General features: G+C 42.3%; 1 protein-coding gene across 3 annotated transcripts in view; it reads right to left on the minus strand.

Moving 5' to 3' along the window:
- The window catches only part of LOC6527303 (calcium/calmodulin-dependent 3',5'-cyclic nucleotide phosphodiesterase 1), an 84,334-nt gene extending 63,881 nt beyond the window's left edge, over positions 1 to 20,453 (minus strand). The window contains exon 1 of one of the 3 annotated variants that reach the window (XM_015197657.2): positions 19,929 to 20,453. In XM_015197657.2, coding sequence (XP_015053143.1) covers positions 19,929 to 20,313 — 385 coding nt within the window. In that variant the 5' untranslated portion in view covers positions 20,314 to 20,453. The remainder of the gene's footprint in view (positions 1 to 19,928) is intronic. The other 2 variants (XM_015197652.2, XM_015197655.3) reach the window with 2 other exon arrangements.
- Between the last annotated feature and the right edge of the window lie 365 nt (positions 20,454 to 20,818).

Genomic DNA, 20,818 nt, shown 5'->3' on the forward strand with positions numbered 1-20,818 from the left:
TATTCGCACTATAAACTACTTTGTTATGTCCTTCGGTTTCCCTCTAAATAATCATTTCAAAACTAACCAAATGGAAATACAATTGTTTCACGTTCACAGAGTGGTTGATTAAACCACTTGGAATATTACAGAGAATTAATATTGTACATCTGAGCAGACACAGAATTTATTCAGTTATGTCGGCACTCACCTCAGGGTTATCCACAGTTTGAAACTACATAGGCTTTTGCCGGTTTCCTGATTAATTATTATATCTTATTCGGACTTGTTCAACTTTATCAGCCGATTTAAATGCTGCACCGATACGCGACCGGAGCCTTGTGATCAGCTTAAGCGACGCTGCACTTCTGCAGCTGCCCAACCACCGAGTGGTGCGTGTGGTGCGTGTGGTGCTGGTGGTGCTGGTGGTGCTGGTGGTGCTGGTGGTGCTGGTGGTGCTAGTGGTGCGTGCTGGCCAGAAAGCTGGTTTGGGGCCTGTCCAAAACTGGACAGGCTCGGAGCTTGGAGCTTGGAGCTCGGATCTGGCCTGATTCGCAACAGATCTTGGCATTGCGTGCCAGGCAAATAAGCTGCGGGCGCCACAGTCTCAGCGGTCTGGAGCCGTGCACTTAATCACTGCTATTAATAAATCAACAACTAAATCAATAACAAATTCTAATTAAAATTGGAACTAGACAAGCGTCAAATGCGAGGTGCAATAAATGAAAAGAAATAAAATTACTAATTCGCCGCGAGATGTTGCTGCCTGTTCGTTCAAATTTCACACAAATCAGCTTTAAATGTCAAAACGCATGTTGCACAAATGCGTCAAATGCCAAAAGCGGGCCACCGGCAATAAATCATCATGCGCAGATTTTTGAGCCGCGCTGCAGTCGCTATCTAGATACCTTTGCCCCTCTCAACCCCTCGAAACGGGAGAGTGGAACGTCAAAAACCTGTTGACAGACATGAAAGCAATTTCTGGTTGCAATCGGCCGATTTGTTGACTGCCCTACGGAGCCGATTGATTAGCCAGAAAATCGCATTTGGCTAACACGGAAAGGGATTCGCTGTCAACTACTTGAAATTGTATATCAAGTGGTTTTTGGTTTAATAGAGGAGGTTTTGCTATTTTGCAGTCAAGGGAAACTAGGAAATAAAAGAAAGGAAGGATCTTTGGCGTAAATTACTTATTACTTTACTTATTCTTAGTCAACAAACTTTCTTGTTCTAAGGTCAACAATAATTTAATGTATAAAACAAGCAAGCAAGTTGTTGTTTCAACGAAAGTCTGACCTCAGAAAATTATATATTCAACTGTTAATCTTCAAAACTTGCAACTATTTGTTATAAGCTATCTAAAATACATGACTTTTTTACCAATCGATAAAAGCGCCGCCGCTACCAACTTTATGTAGCGTATCCATAAACGTACAAATTTAATAAAAATAATATTTGGACTTTTTATACCCCGCAACTTTGGACAGCAACAACAAGAGACACTTTGTATTTCAGTTTTTGGTTGCATTAATTATCGCCTTGCCATGAAATATGCGCGCCACGCATGCGCACATTGCGGGGATATCTATTTTACTTTATATTTTGGTCAGCAGGGGGGGCGAGGAGTATTCAATCCGATTCGATCCGATTTGAAAATGCCGTTTATATGGCTGGGCAGCGCGTGTTTGAGGTGGGGAGAAGCCTTAAGCGACCGCCGAATGTTTGACTGACTGAGTGACTGCTTACCTGGGCTCCAATTAAATTTAATTCAATGAGCCAGTCGATCAGCGGGCGCTACAAATTGTGGATCGCAGCAACTTTCGATGCTTTGCCTAATGAGCGGCGGTACCAGAATTACCGCTGCGACGATGCCATATCCAAAGTCTACGCATTGCCACTAAACTATTATTTGACACCACTTGACAGCTAGTTAGCCATTTTCATTTTTTCCTTATCGCCCAATTGTCAACGGGCGGTTAAATACCGGCCAAATACATAGGTGCGCCGCACTCCACCTGACAACGCTGAGAGAGCTGAGCCTTGATTTTGTTGGCTTTTAACCTGCATTTTAAGACTTTTATTCCTTTTTCAAACTTCTTAACTGCATCGGTTATATTTAAGAATATAACAGAAACAACTAAATCCTCTGGTAAAAAAAACCAATTTTGTTTTATGAAAAAGGTATTATTAGGGCAACTAAATTGTATGAGGCCAATGTTTAATGTAGCTGAAATAAATTAAACGTAGCTGAAATAATTTAAATGTAGTATTAAAAACTCAACAAAAATCGATTAGAAGGGAATATTTTTAAATATTTTTTAAAAATATATTTAAAATATATTTTAATAGATGTTGAGCTCCTTTCCTGGCTTGCAGTCGCCATCTTTTGTCCGCAATTCAAACCAACAAGTAAGCAGCTTTTGCAAAAAGTTTTCAGAAAGCCTTCCCAGTGGTGAAAAGCTCTGCTTAGAGCGACACAAAGAGAGTCACACATTTTCACTTGTAAATAAATGTTGTACAAAATGTACAAAGCTTTCAAATGCAATGCTCTTAGCTGGCCAACATACTCTCTTAGCCTTTGGCGGTGATAACGATAAGGACGCCCAACTTCCGCTGCCCAAGAAAATAAAATGGCATTAAGGGACCAACACCAGCAACACCAAAATCTCATCAACTAACCCGTCTTAATTGCAGTCATTATGTGTGTGCTGGCCAAAATTGATATTATAATGTGCATGGAGATGTTTCAATTTCGGTTTTCGACTAGATTAAGCCACAAAAGCGGCGCCCAGAGTCGCTGGGCCTGATGGACGATAATAAGTATATAGTAAATCATAAACGGTTGGATGGTTCGGGCTTTTGGCGCTGCCAAGTGACGCCCTACCCACATGATGACGAGGGTGATGGTGGGGGGTAGTGTGTCATCATCAACACCCTTTCACACCCTGCACATCCCTTATTTCCCATCTTGTCTTTGCATTGCCATTGTGCAAATATTTGCATATTTAAGTTGTTGCTGGTGGGGGTGGCGGTGCTGGTGTTGGTGGTGGTGTTGCTGTTGTTGCCGAGCTTGTCGAGGTTGCCGCAAAAACTCATAAGCGCATTTTAGTGCCCTCCATGTGGCTGTGTATAGGTTCAAATGTGTGTGCTCGTGTATCCCTGTTCATGTTTGCCAGGTCCTTGCGCACATTGCCCACTGTGTGCGCGTTTCCGTCTTGCCGGATTCTTGGATTCACTTCACGCTCCTCCGCCGAAGGTCAAGCGCTCGCATTATGAAGCCGACACCTAATCCCTTGGATCCTTGCATCTGTGGATCCACCGGGGAAGCGGCGGCGGTCCTTGATTGTTTAATTATGTCAGGTGCTAAAAATGCCATTATCGCTGGGTTAGCAACGTCACACCGCACATCCCACACCCCACTCGCCGCGTTGAACACGGTGCGTATGCTTAACCCCTTAATTAGCTGCGTTCCAGCCATCAATCCGTGTAGAATGAACCTTTCTTAATCTTACAAATATGTACCACTAGTTAATATAACTATGTAAAAAGTTTATTCAGTATATTTGTATTAACACATTCCTTCAGAATGTTTAATGTTCCATTTTAACTACTAATCTAATGCACTAAGCACTCAACACGATTCTTTCTATTCGTGCATATTAAAAATTGAAATGTTGTTAAGTTAATTCCCAAGAAGCATTTAGCAAGGTATTTCAAACTTGAAATCCTGGTGTCTTGATGGCTAATGGGCTAAGCACTGTGGCACTACAGTGCGTATGCTTAATACGAGGAGAAGCTTGGCTTGCATTTAAAGCAGATACAATGTCTTGCTTTCTCTCACCCCTGACAGCTTAATTAATTTAAATTGTGCCGGGTTGCTGCGGTGGGGGAGGAGGAGAAGTTAGGTGCTTGAGCTCCAGCAGCTGCAATCTGTTTCACTTAGTTTGTTGCCTGTTGTTTGTCCCTCTGTCGTAATCGCCCACCACCAACCACCCACCACCCACCACCTATAGTGCAGCTGGCGTAATGCACTTTTAATGCACCAGGCACCGAAATCCAGCCAAATCCCAGCTTTTTTGGAACCCTTTCACAGAGTTTCTTGCTCAGGTTAATAGGAAGTATTTTTGGCCCGGTCTTGTTTACCGACACAGGATGCCTGTTAATCTTCTTTTGTTGGCCCATTGTTGGTTCAGCTCTCCAGATTGGGCTCCAATGATTTGTCTAATTGACTACGTGTAATTACACTACACCGAAATGAAGGACAGCCATGGGAATGCAGCGATTGGGGACGTTTTTACGCCAAATTAGATGCTTTGCTTGGAACACTGTCAGTTGAATTCAGTTGAATTGCTGATTCCTATTGCGTTGCACGGATTGTTGAAACAAACTTGGGGAGCGTGTTCTGCTTTTGCATTCACACTCTACACAGCCAAGAAGCTTTGCTTATTTACCTCTTTCAGTTTTAATATATTTATTCTTGCCTCGCAAGTGCCAGGGGACTTCAAATACGAAGCGGAAAAAGAGGATTGTGCGGCAGTCGGAAATGGAAATAGGATCCATATATAAACAGGAAGCATGTGCTGGACTGCAAAGTACCCAAAGGAAAGAAGCCGACTGCTGGGACTTGGTAGTTTGTACGACAAAGATCAGAAGAGGAAAGGCAATTTAAATTTCCTCTTTAGATTTGCTCTAAATATCACAAAAAATTATGGTGCCAATCAAACAATAACATCTTATTTAGTGACTACAATAATGATTGATCCTAATTAAGCAAATAAATAAAAATCACTAACAATTGCAAACATAAACTTTGCAAAGTTTTAGATAATAATTTAAAGACTTGAACTTCAGTAGACTACAGTAGACCCATTCTTAGATTATCCCTAATCTGCTACTCGTCTATCCACCTGATTTTTTCATTCCTTCTTATTCCAAGAAAATCCTCCCTTCACAATCTCGTGATGAGTAATGCAAAAATGCGGAGGGCAGTCACAGACAGGCACTCGTTCTATTTCATTTTCATTCATTTCGCTTCACTTCATCCTGAATTAAGTAAATTGCATGCAATATAATTTAAAGCTTTCAATATATGTACGCGTACTTTATAAGTAGTCTCTTTTATATGCCCCACCATTGCAGCTGTGCACAACAACCAAATTCGGAGTGAAATAATGAACAGGGCCAACAACACGCGCATCAATCACATTTACAGCTCATTAATAAATGCCGACATAATTTTGATGTACGACAAAGGATTTAACATAGGACGAGGACACGGGCCAGGATATGAAGGACCTGCCTGGAAAGTTGTCAGGAGCAAAAGTGCTGCCAAAGTACATATACACTGGTAGGCAAAATATAAAGAAGAACGTAACTATTTAAAAAAGATTACAACATAATTTTTACATTATAGGTTTAGTTTATTTATAACTAAAGTGCATAATATGAATTATATGCTTTTTATGTTTAAGAAAATATATACATTTAAATAATAAATATATAAATTAAATATTGCCTTTTTTAAATAAATGTGATTATTAAAATCAGCGAAGATAAGACATCGTCTTTGGTTGTTTAACTCGTATTTGTTAACTTTATTTAGGCACCTTAATGACCAATTTAGTGGATTTTCTTTCCATGAAAGCCTTCTTTCAGGAGGCTTCTGCACTTACGACTGAGGTTTTTGTTAATTTTAAATCAACGTTGACAGAGATCCACTAAATGAATTATAAAGGAGCTGGCGGAAAGCCCACTTAGGATTAGCATTGGTTGGGTTGAATTGAAGGAAGTAATGACAACGGAGTTTGCCGTGCGTTGGTGGCAAAAGGATCCCACTCACAGCTAATTCATAATTTACCGAATAATGGGAAAACGCTGCGTAATTGTTGTTGCTACCACTGCGATATCAAAGAGCAGAAGGCGGAACTGCCGGAAACGGAAAATGGCATGACGGGAGGAAATGCGGCTGAAGGAGGAAAATGAGGCGGCGAAGACAACAAAAGTGGTTAGTTTTCAGCGCCGCGGATCCGGACTAAATGAGCCAAAGTCTACTGGCAGCCAACCAACCAGGCTAACAACTTGGAACAGCTGTTCCAATTTAACGCCCCAACTGCGACCACAAGACACAACACATTTTTTAGGAATTTCGCCATAATGGATTCTTGCTTTCACTTGCTTTTCTCAGCTATGAACGATACCAATGGATTGATGGAGGCAAAAATTGGCAGGAGGGAAAACCTTTTTTGCTGGAAAGTTGTATGTAGTTATGTACACATAGTTATCTTTTCATTTTAGATGTTAAACATTTTTCACTGTGTATGTTACATTAAATGAAAAGTATAAAACAATGCCAGCATTATGTGTAATTGTAATGTGTAATAATCTATGGCAATTTTTAAAGTTGGCACCTGCGAGCTTTGAAGCATTAGCCATTTATGAATCTATCTAGCTATTCCACATCCCATTTAATTTGTGTTAATTGAAAGTACCTTATTTTTTAATTCTTCTAAGTGGCAATGCGTGATTAAAAGCTCATCCCTATAAGTGTTGCAGGAGGATTTAAGTATTCCGCATTCTTGGGATTGTAAATTTCCAATCGCATTGATTTATTGTGTCCCACCCCGAGGCCTTTCTCCCTTTCCGTTTTTAGCCCGCTTTTCGGCCCGTTGAGGCGTCATGCTAATCCATCTCAAGTGTCAATTCGTGCGTAGGAACGAAGTCAGTCAGCGATTCATTCGACCTGCTGATTGAGCACTTTTTCGGCAGCTCCTCGAAAGTTGCCTTTGTTTGGGGCCCCCAAGGTTGCGTCCTTCCACGCCGCTTTGTCTTTCGAGCGGAAAATGCTAATAAATAATGCATGCGTCCTTGTGTATTTTGTCTGTCTGCGGGTTAATGTGCTGTCAGTGGCTCCAGCGACTCCTCAAACAGGAGGGTCCCATCCTGTGCTCTTTGGCAACAATGCAATTGATTTTGCCACGCCCACAAGGATGTGAGGACGCCCGCTATGTAAATGTCGCTGTCAACATGCAGGGCAGAGATTGTACATACAAAACTGACTGACATACATACACACTCGTACCCAAACTCGTGCCAAAGTCCCTGAGTACTCCCTGCCAAGATAAACATCTGATAAGTGGCTTGGGCCTGGCCAACACACAGAGAAACGGGCTCATTCAATGTGATTTAGTGGCCGTGGTCAAGTGGGCCATGATTGACTTGGCTGCATTAAGGGCCAAGCGAAAGATATACGACTCTGACTGGAGGGCAGGAATTCTGGGAATCTGGAAATGAAAACTCTCTGGGCAGCGGTCAGGATATGTAAATTCTACTCAATGTTATAAGGAATGGCATATTTCACAGTCGGTTTAATTTGATTCAATTTATGTGTAATTCTACTATTCTGTGTGTATATAGTACAATTAGGGTATAAGCATTGTGGGAGTATTTTTTGTTTTATGGGCATTTACAGCACATTTGTTCTCATATTTCATATTCTCCATTGATTGATCTGAATTTAGACTGCCCTCAGTTATTTTAAGCTCCCTATAAATTTCACAGCTTATGATTGTATGAGTTGCCACTGAAATAAACTTGCTACACAAAGCCAACAATTTCCAGTATTGAATTTCAATTGCTAACGAGATTTCCCAATAGTTGCAGTTTGAGCTTGATTGTGTGCTTAGATTTTCAGGCAGTCAAGGAGCTTACAGAATGTATTATTTTAAGTGATTCTGTGCATTGTTGTGAGAGCTGTAAAATGTTCAAATTATTTAAAAAATGTCTAGAATATGTTAAGCTAGTTCTGCACCACATTTCTTTTCTGAAAGAGTAAATTCAATCAGATAAAAAACTCTTTTCCTGCCTCCACTTTTTCTACTTTCTACTGTCACTTGCTAGTGAAATGTACAGAGACTGTTTTCTAAAGCAAAGGAAATGCATGTGTACAAGTCGCACACAGAAATAGGTCCACAATGACACATAAAAATAATTCGCGTTGCAGACATTTTGCCAGCACAAAAAATAAATGTAACAGCTGGGGAAAAAGCGGACCATTGGAGGCGGCAGGAAGACATCACGCATACGCACTGGTGACGGGCATACAACCATAATGAGATGTCAGCGCTGACTATCAAGTGGCCGCAGTGGTGAGCAGAGCTGCTGGGACCCCAGCGACCGCCTTCAAGTGTTGTCCACGACAGGACGAAAGGGAGAGGGAGAACAACGGCCAACGGACTAAGGACAACGGACAACGGACAACGGACTCCGGCAGGACGATTTTCATGCAAACAAGCGTCGACGTGCTCAACATTTTTTAAGCCATAATGAGCAGCAGCAACAACAGCGAATGCCGAGGCGTGACTCTTGAGTAGAACTGCACACGCATAAATCGTATCCTGGACCAAGGGTCTGCCCCTCTCTCCTCTCTCTCCTTTCCGGCAAGTGAGGACTAATTTTTAGTCCTGCAAGCCATCCTTAATGATGACAAATGCCCACCGCCCACAGCCACCCCCTCGTCATCGTCATGATGACAATGATGATTGCGACTTACGACAAAGGAGTTGTGCCAAAAGGATAATGCTTAAATAAATTGCTCGACATTTCCCTAGCTTACCCGCACTGGCACAATGTTATTGAAATTGTAAATTATGTCAAGGACACGCGAGGACGACCTAGGGGAAAATCCGGCGTACTGAAGGCATTACCCCATCTCTAAGCGCCATTAATGAGATGTCCTAAATGCCCCAGGGGAATATTGCCGGCCAGATGACAGCTGAAGAGTAAAAGTCATTGGCGAATCAAGCAGCCGGTAAACTTGGCTGGTATTACCGAAAGTACCCTAATTGACGGGCCTCAAACTTTTGTCCAAAATAAATAAGAAAACAAAAGAAAAAATGGAAGGGAAAAGTTTTGATTGCCTTCAGCTCGGCTTAATGAGCAAGTTCGTTGACATACGAGTGTATATAACTTGCCAGACCGCGACGTTGTTTAATAATTAAAAAAATAAAGCCGCAAATTATTCCAAGGCTTTGGGGGTCATTTGCATGCTTATCCCAGGACATAAATCAGATGGCTAATGCATGTACTGCAGTCAGACATGCGATGGGGTCAAAAGGTAAGGAAATGGCCAGTTGAGTTGGGGAATATTTTATTAAATAATAGTAATACTAGTACTTTCCATTTAGTCACCTCGCAAGAAACCAATTATCCGAGCCTTTCACTTGCACACTGACGCTGAAATGGGCAAACTGTCGCCACAACTCAATGGCATTCGCAATTGCCATGAACAGGGAACAGGCTACAGGCACAGGAAACCGCACGACCTGTCTCCCAGCGCATCCTGCCACCTGCCACACGCCCACCTTCGATTGCCGACGAACAACAGTTGCCACAATGACAGGGCTAAGCAGCAACAATCGCTGGCCAATTGTATGGCCTCGTTGGGGCAGGAAAATCCTGAAAGACGTTGTCCCGCTTCCCGACTTCGTCCCATCCTCCAGTCGGTTTGCAATCACAAATGTTAATCCCATTGCAGGATTGCAGGATACCCAGAAGAGTCGGAGAACCCAAAGGATTGCAGCCATCAGCTGCAAGCGGTGAGCGGATTCTGCTCCGGACTTGGAATTGGAATTTCATATTTCGAATTTGGCCAGACACGAAAGTCCTTGGCAAGGAATTGCTCACACACACACACACACACACACACATAAATCAATATTTGCCGAGGGGAATATTTAAAGGCAATTGGCCAACACTTTGCCACTTTGCTGCACTTTCAATCGTAGGCTAGCATGAAAATTGTCCAAATTGAATTGCCGGCAAAGAGGCGACGATAGCCAAAAGGATAACACCCATCCCTGCCGATCGATTTTGCCGTCAGTTGGGTAAACTTTTATACGCAAAGGAACTCGAATTAATTTCAACGAGAGGCTTTTGAAGCTGACAAAAAATTAAACGTTGATTGCGATGCACTTACGAAATGAGTTATGTGCTCAAATGTAATTAATACGCAAATGGCTTAAATATTCATCAATTGCATAAAAATGAACTGTGAATATTTTAGTGGTGGAAATTAAATGAATACATGTTCGCTGTTATTTAATTCGCTCAAAAGGCATTCATGAATATCACATTTTTGTGACCGATTAAAATACTTTTAAGTTTGTCGATTCCTATGGAACCATATTGAATGTTTGTGCATAACAATGCACTTAATCTCCATAATTTAAACCACTCGCACACAGTTTCAATTTAACTCAAGTGCGTTTATGCGAAGTAAATCACTTGGCGAGAAACAAAGAGCAGCGAACTTTATTCAACTCCAACTTATTCGTTGCCATTCCTCCACCTTTCATGTATTTTTGCGATTTTTCCTGCTTTTCTTCTCATGAACTGACATGCAATATAAAAGTTTTATTAAGGACCATGGCCTGTAAAGCTGCCATCTGCAATCGCTGTGTTATTTTGATGCCTCTCGGTCACAGTCGCCCAGAATCTGGAATCCAGCATCCTGAATCCAGAACCCAGAATCCAGAGTACGGAATCCAAAAAGTGACAGCTCGGGCCAGCTGATGCTACGTGCGAGATGCAGAGATCTCTTAAATCACAGTCAGTCCACTTGACTTTACGAGGCAGGGAGCAGGAGAAGTGGAGAAGTGGAGAAGTCGCAGGATGACTTTATGTATTAATGCACTTAAAAGTCCTGGGCACGAGCATAAGAGCTGTAAGAGAGTGTTAAAGAGCTGCCAGGTACTTGGCAGCAATTCACCTGGCACGGAGGGAATACGTTGGTATGTATGCTTGGGGTCTCCGCCTTTAAACTTTATTGGGTTAATTCTAAAGCGAACGTTGTGGAAGCAGGAAGTATGACATACACTGAGAAAAATATAGATCATCATATACTTGAAATTTGTGCAAGAACTAGATTTATTTCCAAGGCAGTGCATTGCGCACAACCAAAAGCATAATAATGAATTTCTATCCCAAGCTGTGCCAGTTTCTCTCAGTGCAAGTGCCGCAAAACAACTGCTGCCGGCAACGGGTAAACATTCAGCAGCCACAGTAACAATCTCGAGCTTGTTAGTATACTAAATTTTCGCTCCTAATTAGTTTGGCTCAAGTGCCCCATACCCTTCACTTTCGTCCTTTCGACCAAATATGCCCGCATATATGCACACATACTCGTTTCTCCCCATGTCCTTTGGCTGCGAAATACAAATTAATTATTTACCGGGCAGCGAAAAGTTTGAACATTTTTCGGGCCTTTTCAGCATATTTTCAGCATATTTTCAGCATATGTTCAGCATGCGAAATGAGTTTATAATTTGTGAGTGTATCAAGTGCATTGCATATTCAGCAGTCGCATTGTGAATTAATCAACAAATTGTACGGGTCGCGAATGAGAATCGATTTGGTTTGCATTCACCATTAATTTATTGACTTGCTGTGCGATATCACGGAATCTTTTTGATTATTTATGCGTACGATTCGATGCTGATTGCAATTGTGTGCCTGCACGAAGGATTCAGTAAATCCCGATGCCCAAGGCCCAGATGTAATCATTGGACTCGTTGAGGCATCTGCTGGTCAAGTCGCCTGCTTAAAAAGCAAACAACTTTGCCAAGCACTTCGGAGCACAGAAATCAATGACAACACAGTGGGAATAAAAACGAATGGTGGTGGTGATGAAGGGGAAAGATGGTAAATATCCTTCCTGCTGAATTCACCGGAGGTCCTTATGTTCTCTAGGCCGACTGACGAAAAGACGAGTGAGTTTCGCTTCATGCATGACTTACTGCCCAGGCTTTTGGCCAGGGATTCCAATACAGGGTGCTTTTGAAAAGAGTTTTACTTAAATGCATACTTTTTTATGAACTCCAGGAATCCTAAGATTTGATAAGACTTATCTTTGCTTTGTACCGATTTATCTAGTTTCCTTTTAAGAGAAGAGCACCCTGTATAATCTCGTACCCAAACTCACCCGGCACTAACATAACTCAAATGCTGAGACCCATTGATCGAAAGGTTTTCCGTAATCGCTTCATTGGTCAGAGCCAGTCTGCCTAATAACCCACATATCATTAAAGATACTCAACTGGCGTGTATAAACCGCAGCCTGACCATCGAACCATCGCACATCCTTTGCCTTAACCCGCTCTTTTTAGCTAAATGAGTTTGCAAACAAATCGAATAAAAATCATTGCGCACATTTGACCAGTACAGTCCAGTTCACCCCCTTCCCTTCGAGTTCTAAGCAGGAGAAAAATAAATAAATAAGTAATTGAGTGCAGTCAACAATAAAAATGAAATTTTGTTTATTTGCTCGTGTGCGTCTGATTACAGTTGAAACACAACACAAACAAATATATACATACGCACATGGATGTAAGTGTTATCCTGTACAAGGATATAGAGAATACAGTCCAGGATGCCAAAGTGGAGGAACCAAAGTCCTGGGGGCAAAGCAGTTGCCACAAAACTTGCCAACGAGGAGAGCGTCGAGCCGAAGGAGACAACTTTTTCTATTTATGCCGTAGAGGAATCCTCCAGTAAGCCACTCCACACCCCTTTTTTTTTTTTTTGGCCCGCTAAGTGCGCTCTTGGCCCACTCGCCTCGTTTTGGCCATAAACTTTTTAAAGTTCGCAATTCAATTTCAATTTGCCCGGGCCAACGTGTGCATCGGGTACTGCGGCTCCAGCGGAAATGGGAATAGGAACCATCAAAGGTCACATGTATACAAATCTATGGATTTTTTTTACCAAATACACATATACACACATATCGCGGGGAATGGTTATAATAATAACATCAACCAGCAGCTGCAGTGGAATCAGTTTTCCAAACACGTAGCAAGTGTTCGAGGAGCGCAGGAGGAGGAGGTGAAGTGTGGGGTTTGGGCCACGTTAGTGGGGATGAAGTGGCGAGTGAGGGCCATCAAAATCGTTGACCAGCGCATAAATTTGATTTGTGTTCCATAAAACAGAGGGAGCTGCAAAAATGTTACGTATACGCAGCGTGTGACAGCGAAATGAAGATTGATTCCGAACGGTTGGCGAGAGATATGAAAAGGAGCTTGTGCTTTTTATCGGTTTATGTGTTGTTGTTCTTTTGTGACTATCATTTTCATTCACTTTGTAATTCATTTTCACAGTTCGAAAAAAATTGCTTAAGATTATGTTCTTAAGTTTTCAACGTTTTTGTTACAAAAGAATCTTAAGATCTTTATAGTTAATTTCATAATGTTGAGCTGAAAGTTATATTATACATTTTAACAAAAAAAAAACCTACATTTGTGTATACAAAAGTTTATTTTATCTTCCGCAGACTAAATGTTCCTTCTAATGTCAACTATCTGTAATGGACTTTTGAAAGATAAACACAACTCAACTTTGGACTTTGGACTATCAGGGCGAATATTTTAACTGAAGCTCTTTCAACATTATTGCTGAGCAACCAAAGGGAGCTCATATTATGTACACTTTAACAATCGCAATGATTCAAGACAGTGCCTAAATTTTCCATGTTTGAACGAAATTCAGCGAAAACTTGTGTGTGCATCCATCCATTCTGGCCTTTCAATTACGCGGCGCGAAGTTTAGTAGATTTTTATCAGCGCCCGAGGGAAAAGGGGAGGTAGAGCAAAACTGCGGGCAGGCCAATAAACAGGCTAAAACCCAAGCAGCAGCGCACTAACTTGGCCGGCACGCCCCAAGAACACAACTCTCTAGCGTGTGCGATGGCAATGACGTCCTCCATAGTGCGACACACCCAGTAATGCCCATCGCATCCCACTTTTTTCACTCTACATTTCCGCTTACCCACAACCAGTTGGTTGAGTAAAAATTGAAAGAAAAAATATATATATAAAGGGGGAAAAGTATAAAGCAGAAAGTTTTTCTTTGTCGCAAAGATTTGCAGATAAATTGCCAGAGACTGGTAAATGGAAAACTGTCTATGGACATTTATAAACCAAACCTCGATAAGTAACGAAGCGGCTCAGAAGAGTCAAAAGTGGCCCGCGGCTACAAATTATGCAAAGTGCGAACGCGGCATTGGGATAAACTGGTTTTCTCAACCATCGAGAGGTTAACAAAGTCGGTAGAACGTGATCATTGCGGGGCATCATCATTTTCCAGGTGCACTACTGCTAAGTGCCGAGCAAGTCACGCCCCTATTGTGCGTGGAAAACTTTTAGCGGCTGCAGTTGAAAAGTTTACTTTAAATTAAATTTACACGAGGAATTTGAACGGTGAAGAGGGCAAAGCAAATAGGGATGCTTAATGAATGCCCAGCAGTTTGATTCACGAGAGAAAGCCATAAAAAGTACCCAAAAAATAAAGGAGCCAAAAGGTATGCGAGAGCTGGCCATAAAAAATATCGCCTGCTGTGTTATTGTTTTTCTCTGCTTCTCGTTCTTGTTCTCGGACTGGCCAAAAACCATTTTCCTTTGGGTTTTCCTCAGCTGACGCGGGACCTGAATAAAAGTCACCGATGATTGCCATAATAATTTATATCGAGGCTGTCGGTTAGCAAGGTGCTCTGGTGTACTCTGGTGTGCTGTGTGGAGTGTGGAGTGTGTTTTGGTAAATTGATAAGAATATTGCTTATGCTGGCGGGCTCTGAAGTGCGCATACGCTGCGTATACGTTATGTGGCTATGATTGATGATGCTACTACAATTTCAATTAGGTTGCGGTCTGCACGATGGAAAGATGAACTCTCCCGTCATGCACGAGATATTTGTATACAGCCATTGACGTTGGGTTATATATGGTTTTGCATTCGAGATGTAAATGAATTGGAGGGAAAAAAGTGTGTGAAATATTTGTGAAAAGTGCGCAGCACTCCAGCCAGAAAATGTGCCCTTTGAGCTCTTAAAATGTTCAGCTTTTCAAATACACTCGAGCGCACTTTACACGAGCTTTAAAAAATAGTATTTAATTTTTGGGTTTTTTTTTGCCTTTATTAACTGCTACAAATAAAAGCAGTCCCTGTGCTTTTTTCGCCCTTCATCAGCATAAGCCCGAATCGCATTTTTAACACCATAGACAATCCATTCAAAATAGTTTCCTTTTTTCCTCTTTCTCGCAATGTTGTCACCCGCCACGCAGAGGCTTTGGCGTTGGGCCATGAAATGTAAACAATTCAGTTTTATTTTTCCCACCTCTTTTTCACCCAACATTGGGTGGAGACTGCTGCCAATCGAGCTGCTTGTATTTTAAATTAAATTTCTCGCTTCTTTCTCTGCAGTTTGGGCTTTGGAAATAAACAAAAAGTTCGTTATCCTCAGTGGAAATTCACGCGGGCGGGTTTGGGTTTGGGTTTGCTTTTCATTCTCTATTCCGGCGATAAAATAAATATGAAGGCAGCAATGGATTGGGCAAACAATAACTGACGGAATAGATATGGCCACAGAGCCCGAAATGTATATTGTATTGAATGGCATAGTATACGCGTAGTACAGGGAATATGGCGAGGCAAACTTGCTTTCACTTTCATCACTGGCACGAGGGGGCGAAATGGATGCTCGACGTTTGCGTTTCAATTTCCGTTGATTGAAGTTGGCAAACGACTTGCCAAACACCTGGCCATGGCGACCAGGCCAGAAGGAAGGCCTATGGATCTGGGCCTAGTTGGTGGCTGGGTATTGAGAGCAATCGGCTGCGGAAACGATGGCAATTAAATTGAATGCCAGCGCCATTAAAGATGAGATGACTAGATGGCCGCCGGTGTGGGTGTTGGAAATGTATATTTATTTTCGACTGATTTCTAAGTACTTATCCAGTGTCTGGTCTCAGTGTTTTATGAGCTTCTCACTCGACGTTTGGGGGCTGTTCGCAAATGTTAGGCTTGAAAACTTTCGGCCTAAGTAGTTTCATTCGATTAACACAGCTTTAGCCACAGAGTTAACTTGGTCCGTGCTCCTGCTTGACTAATAAACTTTTAATTGAATTTTAAGCCTTCAGTGAAACTAGGAACTAGAAAACCTGCACAATTTGCCATCATCCCCACATTTTCTGTGGCTCGTCACCATCTACGTAACGACTTTCCGTTATGGCAACATTTCAATTTCCCTAGTCCCGTGTGAAAAATTAATGCCAAATTCGAAACAAATTGCAAAAGGCGGTGGCAGAGTGTTGAAAGTGACAACGGCAGTCAGCGACAGGCGCAGGAAGTAAAGGATGCCAACAGGATGTCTAACGATGGAACAGCTACTCTGCTATGGGAGCACTAATGAGCGGGTAGTTATGGCATGCATTGCTACCCTAACCAATGCTTCCTGTTAATATATAATATAACATTTTTATTTTTAATTGTATAAACTTTATAGCACACTAACTTGATTGTTAAATAATATTTAATTCCTTTTTTGCTTGTTTCTAGCTCTGCATTCAGGCCATCAAATTTGCCAGACAGATAAGCCCTATATACCCCTATAGCTTTCTGTTTGGCTTGGTGGAAAAACGTTTTTGCCAAAATATGCCCGCAAACCTCAACAGAATTCTCCGACATGGGACGATGGAGTTAGTGGCGAATCCACTTGTTCACTCTTTGCCCGGAAAAAAGAAAACCAACATTCACAACCAAATAATGTATGGCTGTGCGTGGCTCCTAAAGGCTGCGTTCTGGGTTCTGTTCGTTTCGTTTCGGTTTGGTTTGGTTTGGTTTTTGGTGTGGGGTTGGGTTTTGGTATAGTCTGCAGGTGGCAGTTGGTGGCAGGGCAGAAAATCAATGTTGCCAGCAACAACAGCATGGGCAGGAAGAACAGGGAGAACAGGAAGAACCAGAGGAGCTGAAGGAACAGGACGAACGAGGACGAAACAGGACGAGAGAAACGAGGAGCGGAGACATCTTGTCAGGGTCGTCACCTCGATGGCTAAGGAATGTTTTCCGCCCACAAGTCGACATGTTTCCTTGTTTCCTTGTTTTTCTACAAAGAACAACGCCTCTGCCGCCGCTGCCAGCCCTATAAGCGTTTTAAATTTATAAGCGCTAATATTGTCAAAGCGTAACGCAACAAAGAATTCCACTCGGAGTCCTTCCGTCGGATCGGATCCTTTTTGCATTGTGTTATATCCTCTAGCATGCTGGCACAGCAGTCAGCTTTTGTCGTGGGCACATAAATTAAATGGCCAAAGCAATAAAAACCAAATCAATTTGAGCGTGAAATCGATTTTCATTTTTCTCCCCCCACGCTTGTTGCTCGCCTAACGGCAGGACTTGCTGCAAGGACCGTAAGGACCTTTCTATGGCGAAAATCGATAAATTCACGATTGCAACAGGTACGACTGTTCCAATGGCCAGTGGAAAGCAACTAAATCAACGACTCTGCGCTATGGTAATGGCTCTGGTCATGCCCATCCCACTATCGTTTACTGCCTTGATTAATGTCGTTCTGCAGAATGGATCGGCGAGTGGAAGATGCGGAATGGCCACTGGGATCGCTATTGGATTTGTGGTGCCATTCCCTTGTCCCTCCTGTCGCCTTAAACTGCAATCAAGGTGCAGAAAGGCGTTGATTGCCAAATACCCTTGTGTGAACGAGGTAGCTCACAAAGTTGTAAGACAAAGTCACAAAGGGCTTAAGTCATTCGGAAAGTTTAAAGAGAAGTTTCACTTTTGATTTCTTGATATGGCTATTAAACTTGTAAATGGCAAAGTTGCCAAGTTACTTTAATGGGCAATACTTGAAATATATACATACATATATACGTGGGATATAGCACCCGTCTTTAAATAGAGTTGCATATAGAATAGATAGATTGTTGAAACCTAGTACATACATATATATGTATAAAGGCCAATCTGAACTTCTAACTGGGAAATCTCCGTTGTCATTATTTTTAATTTGCGCATCTATGACATCAGTCAGCCAGCAGACGAGCTGCAGGACCTTAGGAGCTTTTACCATCGTGCAGGACCTTCTGCTGCAGTCTGGCCTGAATTTCGCACACTGGCAGACTGGTTGACAAAGCAATTTCCGCCGACTGCAAAGTATACAAGTAGACAACGACGACGGCTGAAATGGAACTTAGGAGCTCAGGAGCACAGGAACCAGGAACCAAGGAGTCGAGGAACCGAGGAACACAGGAACACAGGAATCAAAGGGGGTGACTTTGCAAGGTGGAAGGACGAAGTTGGGCTGTGGTTCCTTGGGTCGCCGGCAAAGGCTGATGCACACTTGTGGGGCAGCTTCCGTCGCTGCCACTTGTGCATACATAATCAACAATTAAAGATTAAAACGCCACAGACAAAGTTTGGCCAGCAGGCAGGCTTATTAATAAAAGGTTCTTGGAGAAGTGAGAGACGCACATGTTGCCAGGTCGCCTGGACTTGGGAATTTCTTCAATTTTCCTTAGCCATTTTGCTGGTGACACTCTTAATTGCATTACGCCCTGTGGAAATTGCCATGGATGCAACCAGAGTCCCTGCACTCTTAGCCCCATTCCATTTGCAAGTTTTAATTGATGGCACACAGCTGAGGCATTTTCTTCTCTCCCATTTCCATTTCCTTTGAGAGGTGCTCTGATTGTCTGACCATAAATAAAACGAACCTCACGTCATTAAAAAATGCTAAGTGACACGTGTGTCATTGACACAGATACAGATACAGATACAGCGATATAGATACAGCGATTCAGATGCAATTACATTTCATTGTCGCTTCACGGCCCTCTCAATTAAAAATATTTTTGTCTGCGCGCAATTTAAATTCCACTTGGCAACGCGAAGCTCGAAGGTTCGATATCAAACCATTTGCATATAGCCGACGCAGATTTCACGCAGATTTCCAGGACATCACACCCACGCACAAACACACACACACACACACACACCCACACAGATACGCACACAAATTTAGGCAAGGTAGCGAGCAAAATCCTCTTTAGTCAGCAAAATCTGTTTCTGTTTTCCTCCTGGGACTTGGCAGGATTCAAAGTTGCGTGCCGTATCAAAGTTATCTTCGGCATATCACTGGGAAAAGCGGAAAAGCGGCGCTCAAGGATGGACCAGTAAGACAGAGTTAACACCTAGGCACGTGATTTCCAATTTCGGCGACAATTGCTATGTCAACACACGTCTCTGCTGGTAAGGCATCGCATTTAATTGAATAAGAAATGACATGCCATCAGATATTGTTCTTGAAAAAGGCATACTTCACTGGAATCTTCAATAGAATCTATGATTTTGTTTAACTAATAAGGTGCTCAGGGATCTTGTCAATATTGAAAAATATAATTCTTAAAGACATATCTAACGTTTTTGATTTAGTTTTCACATCAATCAATCCATCTTTCTGCAGAACATGACACATAAGACGAAGACGCTTCACACTGAATTACCCATTTTGCTGTGACAGTTGTGGCAGATCGATACGAAAAGCGAAAACAAAATCGAACCAGAGTGAGGGAAACACCTGGCCAATGTCAATCGGTGACCTTGCCACACAATGTCAGGTGGGCGGTGGCGATGGACGATGGGCGTGGTTGGCATATAAAACAAAGGTGGAAATGCCGAAATAACGCATTTGCTATGCATGCATCCACACTCCACACAGCCACTTGTTGACCTTGTAATTGCCTTTGATGCACACGGGAAAATTTAAAGATTTCATTTCCATTTCGTATGAAACTTTGTTACTTTCGTCTGCGAAATTGTGTTCTACAGGGGTCTTAATTCATTTACAAGTACTTATTGTGCACTTTGTCTTACCAAGATGTCTTTTATGGTATTTCAAAGGCAAAATGTTTATTTTATTTCTCCAAGCGCATGAAAGTATGCAACAGTATTGGTATTAGTTTGGAAGCCCAAAGGAATAAGGATATGTTTTTCTAGTGCACCTTTTGGCACCTTTAAAAATTCTTTTTTATCTACTGTTTTAGATGAATTTTCATGTGTTAGTTGAATTTTCATTGCTATATTTTGTTCAGTGTACTAAGCAGTTAACTCACCGATTGTGTAGGTGGCACCATCCACCGTAAATGTGGCCGCTTTGCATTTGTTGAAGAACCGCGATGCGAAGTCCAGAGCTGAGTTTTTCAAGCTCGACGACACCCGGCGAATGGGTGAGTCCGGACAGGAACTGGGTGCATGCCGCTCCGAAGACACCGGATGGTGCAGCAGCACCTGCTGGCTTGCCACTTCGCTGGCCACCGTGTTGTCCGAGGTCAGTCGTGCCGTGAGCACCGCGGGCACAGCAGCTGGAGTCGCCGGAACCGCCGGAATAACCGGACTGGAACCGGGAACAGGAGCTCTACTCATCACAGGTGTGGCCGTACCGGGGGCCAAGCGACGTGGTGGAGCATTCGACAGATTCGACAGATTCAAATTGGACATTTTGCACACTCGCCCGTCGCTCGTTTCCTTTTTTGCTATGTGGACTTTATTTCGGTCGCTGGTCACTTGATAACACTCATTTTGCTTGGCACTGAACAAAGGTCAGCGTTTTAATTAGGCACCTGCTCATCCGAAAAAAATAGTTATGGTGCGAGTTTGGTCCTTTGACCAAGCCAATTTGTTGCAATTAACGTTGGGAAATTGAAAGGCAAACAGAAATTAGTTCGCCTGTGGCACGGATTAAATGGCAATATCGGTCCCGTTTGTAAATCGAAAATGTGTCCCACGGAAATCAATTGGCTTTTCAATCGTTTGGTTGTTTCAAAAAGTAAATACATGATAGTTTTAGTTGCGAAATCGGATTACTTATTTGCCTGAATTGTTTTTAAGCTGACTCCTACAAACCGAGTGATTTTTTCCAAATCGTAATCAAACATTCATGAAACTTTTAACTCGATAAAATCGGTGCTCTTCTGCCATTCAAAGACATTTATTTCTTAAATTA

Source organism: Drosophila yakuba, chromosome 2L, assembly GCF_016746365.2.
Source record: "Drosophila yakuba strain Tai18E2 chromosome 2L, Prin_Dyak_Tai18E2_2.1, whole genome shotgun sequence".
Taxonomy (NCBI): domain Eukaryota; kingdom Metazoa; phylum Arthropoda; class Insecta; order Diptera; family Drosophilidae; genus Drosophila; species Drosophila yakuba.